Below are 8594 nucleotides of genomic sequence, written 5' to 3'. Positions count from 1 at the left end.
TAACACTATGGCCACTAAACTTTAAAACGTAATATAAAAGCCCCTTAAATTTACATTTTCTAATATTATGACAACTAAACTTTAACTAACGTCTTAAAATGACCATTAACAGTCTCAAAATGGAAATGTTCAAGAATTGAAGTCGTTTAGAACGACATTTACCATGAAACCACATTTTTTATTTTCCAAAATCACTGTTTACGCAGCTTTCTCTCTCTAAAAATTCACTTTCTCTCTCCTAACCCAACATTACTTAAATGACTTCAAAACGAAAATTTTGAATAATTAAGGGGGGTGTTTGGTTACTCCCTTTTCTCCTCTCGTTTGCCTTTTCAATTTAAAATGTAGGGTTTTAGACGTTTGGTTATACACCTCATATTTGCCTATTATAGCTGAAGAGTTAGGCGGACTCGGGTTTAAAAATCAAATCTCAAGCCCAACCCATACAAATCCACCTAAAAATATATACATAATTTTTAATTATAAAAAATAAAGTTTATACTTAAAATTAAATATTTAATATATACATATAAAAATTAATAATTAATATTAATAGACGTGCCGGTCCGTGCTATTTTTATCAATCCTAAGCCTATCCAAAAAATAGACAGACTTTAATGGGCCTGGCCTGGGCTTATGATCGATTTTTATTGGCCAAGTTTGGCCTAAGGAACACGCGCCTGGGCGGGGCGGGCAGGTACCCGGGCCCATGGACAGGTATACTGAAAAGTAGCTTTTTACAAAAGCAGGGAATCATTGCTTTTTAGAAAAACAGTTTTTTTAAACAGCAAATAACAAACAGCAACAGCGAATAGTAGATAAACAAAACGGACCCTAAACTTGTTTAAAATATCAGACTTTTTTTTCCAAGCTATCATGACACCCTAATGTCAATCTTCCGGATATAAAAGGGCCAAAACTGTCGCTGGTATGGATGATTTCAGCGGCGGACGCCTCTCTAAGCCCCATTGTCTCCGCGTCGTGACTATACCTTGTTTTACATCATAGTAAATAAAATAGGGTAAATAATTTATTAGTCTTCTACTTTTTACCTAACACACTATTTAGTTCCCCTATTTTGAAAAACACATTATAAGATCCCTATCGCTTGCCAATATTAATCATTTGGTTCTTTTGTCTATTTTTTTAAGTTTTTAAACGAATATATCTTAGCTTTTAGTACAACCATAGTACAATACAAAATGATCATGTTACTCTATTTGTTATGTCTGTCTTTTTATGTTAAATATAACAATTAAAATTCTAAAAAATAGACAATATGATCAAAGAGTTAATATTGGTAAAAGATAGGAACCTTATAATATGTTTTTCAAAATAGGCCTAAACAGTATATTAGGTAAAAAGTATGGACTAATAAATTATATACCCAATAAAATACTAAAGAAAAAAGAGATTAAAAGGATATATAGGTGCATCTTAAAATTCACAAGTTGTTGTGTTATAGGGGTAAATTACATTTATGGTCACTGAATTTTACTTATTTTTACAGTATGACTACTGAACTTCAAAACGTAACAAATTATTGCATTATATCATACACGTTACCAATAAATTACCAAAATTAATGCAACAATTGAATAATCAATCACTGCTACAAACTATAGATACAAATTAAGATTAAATTCACAAAACTCGACATTTACAGCAGGCAACAGATTAACAACATTTTCAAAAAAAAAACGTTTTTTTTAGTTTCGGAGTACAAATCATCCCGTCTTGACAGGTCGGAACGCGACTTCCGTGGTCAAATAATATCTACATTTTTAACATTATTCGGTAAGTCAATTCGCGCATTTTGGATTAAATTGACTCGAAATAGAATGGAAAAAATGGTTATTTGATCACAAAACGGTTATATGTTTCGACCTTCGAGTTTCGGGTTGCGTTTTGTACTATTATCTGATTATGTTTTAGGTTACATGATTTATATTCCGGTATTTAAGACCCCTTTTAGACGGTCTAATCCTTCTGCTGATATACTTCTCCTCCTATGATATCTCGGAATTTCGATCTTAGGAGGCGGATCAGGCGAGAAACAGACCACTACAACGGTTAGATTGTCGCATGTATTGCGCTGGAGAGCCTCCTTGACAAGCGCTTTTGAGCATTTTTCGGGGTCGTTATGAGTCACGAGTTCTTTTCTTACTATTGTTACTGCACATTGGCTGCTCATTACATCCCATAATCCATCACACCCGATGATTAAGAACTCGTCTTCTTCGGTTAGGCTAATTTCCTCCAGCTCGGGCTCCGAACTCAAGGGACTTTTCGCACCTTTCGAGCCCTTGATATGCCAATCTCCAAGTGCACGAGCTACGGCTAATTGACCATTAAGGTAACCATCATATATAACTCCTCCAAGTCTCTCAATTCTTAGCCTCTCGGAGGTGCAACTCGGTTTATGATCTTTAGACAGCTCGATTGCTCGTCCCCGTTTTCCCAACACCGCTCTAGAATCGCCAGCATTGGCAATGAGCATAGTTCTGCAATGTTGCAAATCAAATAGAGTGAAAAAACAAACAACATACGTGCATTTTCGATCACAAAAGTTCGAGCGAAGGGTGCTTTTTATACGGTTATTCTTAACGAAATCGAAAGGTAGATTGTAGTTTTCTTACCTTCCTAAGATAAGAGCAGCCAAAGCAGTAGTTCCCGACGAACTATCAACGGATTTAGTATCAGCAAGTGCATGATCTGTCTTCACAAATGCACTTTTAATCGCCTTTTTTACACCGGTAGGAAACTGTGAATCTTCAACAATAAAATTGAGAAGGTTGTTTTTGGTAAATGACGCTGCATCAACGCCACCGTGTCCATCAAAAACCTGAAGAAATAGAATGTGTAATGGCATTAGTGAGAAATTGCAAAATCTGAAATCAAATGAAATCAAGTGAAATCAAATGAAATCGAGTGAAATCAAATGAAATTAAATGAAATCAAATGAAATCGAATGAAACTGAATGAAATCAAATGAAATTGAACGAAATCAAATGAAATCGAATGAAATTTCAGGGTTGAATATAACTGTGATAAATACGCACCCCATAAAATGCAGCATGAGCAGGGAAATTTATAGAAATCAATTGAAATCGAATGAAATCAAATGAAATTGGATGAGAAATCACATGAAATAGAATGAAATTGAATGAAACCAAACGAAATTTCAGGGTTGAATGTAACCACGATAAATACGCACCCCATAAAATGCAGCATGAGCAGGGAAATTTATAGAAATCAATTGAAATGGAATGAAATCAAATGAAATCAATTGAAATTGAATGAAACCAAACGAAATTCCGGGGTTGAATGTAACTGCGATAAATACGCACCCCGTAAAATGCAGCAGGAGCAGGGAAATTTATAGAAATCAATTGAAATCGAATGAAATCAATTGAAATTGAATGAAATCACATGAAATCGAATGAAATTGAATGAAACCAGATGAAATTTCGGGGTTGAATGTAACCGCGATAAATACGCACCTCCTAAAATGCAGCAGGAGCAGGGAAATTTATAGAAATCAATTGAAATCGAATGAAATCAAATGAAATCAATTGAAATTGAATGAAATCACATGAAATCGAATGAAACCAAGCGAAATTTCGGGGTTGCATGTAACCGCGATAAATACGCACCCCCTAAAATGCAGCAGGAGCAGGGAAATTTATAGAAATCAATTGAAATCGAATGAAATCAAATGAAATTAAATCAAATCAAATCAAATCAATTGAAATTGAATGAAATCACATGAAATCGAATGAAATTGTATGAAACCAAACGAAATTTCGGGGTTGAATGTAACTGCGATAATTACGCACCCCATAAAATGCAGCAAGAGCAGGGAAATTTATAGAAATCCATTGAAATCAAATGAAATCAATTGAAATTGAATGAAATCAAATGAAATTGAATGAAATCGAATGGAATTTCAGGGTTGAATGTAACTGCGATAAATATGCACCCCATAAAATGCAGCAAGAGCAGGAAAATTTATAGAAATCAATTGAAACCAAATGAAATCACATGAAAACGAATGATATTGAGTGAAACCAAACGAAAATTCGGGGTTTAATGTAACTGCGATAAATACAAATACGCACCCCGTAAAATGCAGCATGAGCAGGGAAATTTATAGAAATCAATTGAAATGGAATGAAATCAAATGAAACCAATTGAAATTGAATGAAATCACATGAAATTGAATGAAATCCAATGAAATTGAATGAAATTTCAGAGTTGAATGTAACTGCGATAAATACGCACCCCGTAAAATGCAGAAGGAGCAGGGAAATTTGTAGCAGTAACTAGATGTTGACATAGATTATCCACACAAATGAATTCATCTTCCATATACTGTTTTGGTCCTTTTTCAGACCAACTTCCTGAGCGAAATATAGGTAAAAAACCAGGATTTTCATTTGATGGTGACTTCAAGCTTATGATTCCTATGTCCAATTCCTGTTCCAATATGAGAAAATCAAATCATTTCAGCTCAAATTCATAATTTGCACTATACATTATATCTTAAATATAGGAAGGGTATAAGGGTAAAATATACTCGGAAGTTAATTTTACACCTAACATATAAAATGAGGCAATTAAGAGCCAAAGTTACAAGCAGGATCAATTATAACGGGTTCCTACCAAAATAAAAACCGTAGGAACCAATACTACCTGATATTATGTGCTTTGACTCAAATTCAACACTTTAAACCTCACAGTTTTAAAACGAGTTTACATATCCATCCACTCTATCTTCCTTTCCGATGTGAGATTCATTTCGTTCATATTCTCATCGTCATCCTTTAGGGATGCCTCTTGCCCAGGTCTTCTACCCTGGTGTCACCGACTCCGAACTGAGTCGTAACAGGCCCACTAGCTTCCACTTAGTTCATCCCCGAACCACATATCGTACGTGGAGAATCGTGTACACACCAATTGTAACAACCTGACCAATACGATGTAGATGGCCTAAATACAACACCTTAAACTTCAGAGCTTTAAAACTCGTCTACTAATAAGTCTCAATCACTCTCTCCATTTCCGACGTGGAATTTAATCCATTCCAACCCCAAGTCTCATACCTTAGGGTCGCTCCAATGACAGATCCAGAATTCAGTAAAAGGGAGTACTTGTGGTTAGGGCTGTAATCGAGCCGAGCCGAGCCGAGCTTTGGTCTACTCAAGCTCGCTCGCTATAAAATTAACTAGCTCGAGCCCGAGCCGAGCTTGGGGTTGCTCAAGCTCGGCTCAGCTCATTGGAAAATAAACGAGCTCGAGCCGAGCTTCGAACTTGTTTCGAGCCCAAAATCCTCTTTAAGCGTGGTACATTAAGAAAATTATTTAACCATGAATTGTTTGTGAGTAAATCATTAATTATATTTATGAAGTTTGCTCGCAAATAGCTCTTTAATTGTGTACATAAACAAACTCACAAGCAAAGTTCGTGAATAAATAAACAATATTCTTACAAATAGTTCGTCTATTACTCATTTATTATGTTTGTGAACCAACTCATCTAATAACAAATGAAATAATATTAAGTTTAGATATTTGTCAACTAACACAAAACTATATAGTTTTCTACAAAACTAAAATTTGTTCATAAATGTTCTAATCCAACCTGATCGTGAGCTTTCGAGCCGAGCTTTGGCCTGCTCAAGCTCGGCTCATTTACGAACCAAGCCAGTAAATTTTGATCACGAGCGGCTCGTTTACAAATCGAGCCGAACTTTTATCGAACCGACCACCGAGCCGCTCATGAGCGGCTCGGCTCATTTACAACCCTACTTGTGGTGCTCTCTGGTGTTCTAAAAGTGCTCAGTTGATACTTTTTAGGTGTTTTGCATATAAAATTAAGGCCCTCGTATACAGCTTCCACGTAATTTCTCAATATCTTTTGGAGATCAATCAATGCTCCCTCTTTGATACGTCTCTGAACCACTCCTTGCTCAGACCTTCTATCCCAACACCACAATCCAGACGGGATGTATCCCAACATCTAACTTCTTATGACAATTATAAGGTATATCAAATTCACATTGTGCTAAAAGAATCTAATTAAGATCTAGATTTACAAGATATATAAATCACTAAAAATCCCTCTCTTTGATCAAATTGGCTATACCTTTGTACATGATTTTCTCATCTAGACAGATTATAATCAATAGAAACCTATACGAACACGGATATGAACACCGGAAGCATTATTTCTAAATCATAACCTTCATAATCTAGCATTCAAACGAAAAAGCATACAACATGAACACAAAAGGTAAAAACGCTAGAAAAGAGGAGCTTCCGTTTAACATAAATGGAAACAGAACAACACAACATTCAAATTAAAGAGATGTTGTATATGATTTTCTCATCTAGGCAGATTATAATCAATGAAAACCTATCGACACGGACAGAGACATGGACACTAGGAACTATTATTTCTAAAACATAACCTTCACAAAATAGCATTTAAACGAAAAAGGATACTACACGAACACAACACTACAAAAGAGGAGTGCCCGTTTAACATAAATGGAAACTGAACAAAACAACAATTAAATTAAAGAGAGCAACTCACGTTGTTAGTCAAACGCTTAACGTTTACCGTCGTCAGAAATTAATATAAGATATATGATTGGATCTTAACTATCAGCTCGAGCTTTTAGTTCAATCGATTCCATGACATGGTATCAGAGCCGTTTGGACCAAACGTTCGAGGGTTCAAGTCCTGGCAACCTCATTAATTTGTGGAATTAAAAACACATGGAGAGATGGGCACAACACACTGCAAGCCCAAGGGGCATTTGCGTGTGGGGTGTGTCAGAGATTAATATTAACTATCAGCTTGAGCTTTTAGTTACATTGGTTCCATGACGAAGAGCAATTTGCTCCTAACGTTTAAATAGAGAAATTTTACCGCTAACACCAACAATCAAAAGCAATTTTATTCCTAACCTTAGCAAATTGGGTCAATTTTAGATATCAAATTCACATTATGCTCAAAGAATCTAATTAAGATCTAGATTCACAAGATATATAAATCACTAAAAAATCCCTCTCTTTGATGAAATTGCCTAATTCTTGTATATGAGTTTCTCATCTAGGCAGATTATAATCAAACTACGAACATGAACATACCCTTCATAAAATAGCATTCAAACGAAAAAGGATACAGACACGAACACAAAGCATAAAAACGCTACTAAAGACGAGTTTCCGCCCAAAACAACAATCAAATTAAAGAGAGAAACTCACATTATCAGTCAAAAAAGCAGAGCTGCTACAATGGCGCATCCAAGAGAGATTTCTCGGAGGTTTCCCAGTTTTAGACAGAGCAGAATTTTCATTTTCATCATTAACATCTTCCATAACATTATTATTACTACACCCTCCATCCCATCTTGGAATCTGAGGAGGCGATACATCAGTCCCAGTAGCCATTCTCCAAAATTAATCCATTCTCAATCAATCCAAAACAAAAACCCCCAAATTTAAAACAAAAATAAATCATCAAAGCAACCACCAAATTTGGGGGTAAATTAAAATCCCTAGGTCCCAACCAAAGACAGCAAAAAATTAGCTGTCGCCCACCTGTTGTAACCCAAGTACGGCACTGGATCCAAGATTCAATTCAGAAAAAAATAAAAAAGAATCTGTTCTTTTGCACATGAACGACAAAACCTAGATTGAAATTGATTGAATTTCTCAAATTGGTGAAAAAGAATGGAAGATTGAGATTGGGGAATCGGAAATGTAGATTAGGGAAGAAACGAGGTTAAAAGCAAAGCATAGAAGTAGGGGAAGGGAGGGGCATTGAGAGGAAAGAGAAAGTTTATAAGTGTGTGGCTGGGGATTCCAGCTTTTTCGGAAGCCATTGTAAGGATTGAAGATGGGTTAATGGGTTACTGACACGTGGCAAGAACTTTCTGTTTTCTGTTGGTTAATTAATTACACATTCATTTAATACACTAAATATCAATTTGTCTCATCAAGTGATGATTTACAACTTGATAGATCACATTAATCATGTACTTTTGTAGGCAAAAAGCAATGTGAGGCCTTTATTGGTTGACTTTAGATGGCAACGGTTATTATATCTGCGGGTATCCAGCACTGATCCTAATGAGATTACTCGTACTCTATATAAAATGATATAAGATTGGTATATGATGAATCATTAACCGTAAGATGTGGGATTTTGAACCTTAATCTTTTGTTCTTCAACTATTAAATGATACCGTTAAGTTACTTTATTCTTATTGATTAAAATTTAATTTATTCAATTTTTAGATGAATGCTTTATTAAATATATACTTTCTCAAATTTATAATATTTTTTGTTTTATTTATTGATTCTTAACGGGTAAGGGTATCTGCAAATTAAATTAGACGAGTATGGAATGTAAAAAGTACACATGTTAGGGTAATGAGATGGATACGAGTAATTAAAAAGTAAACGGCTAAGAGTTTGGGATTGGGATGGCACTACCTGCAGGTACCCTATCTGTTGTCATCCCTACTTGACTTATTTGAAATTTTGTTATTTGGTTACGGACATATTTGGTTACATTTGACT

At 35.1% G+C, this 8594-nt stretch overlaps 1 protein-coding gene across 1 annotated transcript; it reads right to left on the bottom strand.

Annotated features, from left to right (window-relative positions):
* Positions 1-1839: 1839 nt before the first annotated feature.
* LOC136209861 (probable protein phosphatase 2C 47) lies at positions 1840-7900 on the bottom strand. The gene is made up of 4 exons (XM_066001467.1): positions 7275-7900; positions 4285-4479; positions 2640-2845; positions 1840-2504 (listed from the first exon to the last, which is right to left on the bottom strand). Exons 1-4 carry the CDS (start codon positions 7458-7460, stop codon positions 1946-1948), a joined length of 1146 nt encoding a protein of 381 aa, XP_065857539.1. The 5' UTR covers positions 7461-7900; the 3' UTR covers positions 1840-1945.
* Positions 7901-8594: the final 694 nt, after the last annotated feature.

This window comes from Euphorbia lathyris, chromosome 10 (genome assembly GCF_963576675.1).
Source record: "Euphorbia lathyris chromosome 10, ddEupLath1.1, whole genome shotgun sequence".
Classification (NCBI taxonomy): domain Eukaryota; kingdom Viridiplantae; phylum Streptophyta; class Magnoliopsida; order Malpighiales; family Euphorbiaceae; genus Euphorbia; species Euphorbia lathyris.
This window is presented reverse-complemented; position numbering and strand designations above follow the sequence as displayed.

Excerpts from the sequence above, each read along its gene's own strand:
- LOC136209861 (XM_066001467.1), bottom strand. The coding sequence starts at position 7,460 with ATGGCTACTGGGACTGATGTATCGCCTCCTCAGATTCCAAGATGGGAT. Across the intron at positions 4,480-7,274 it reads CTGCTTTTTTGACTGATAAT|GAATTGGACATAGGAATCAT; the intron begins GTGAGTTTCTCT and ends ATATTGGAACAG. Across the intron at positions 2,846-4,284 it reads CTCCTTCTGCATTTTACGGG|GTTTTTGATGGACACGGTGG; the intron begins GTGCGTATTTAT and ends CTATTTCTTCAG.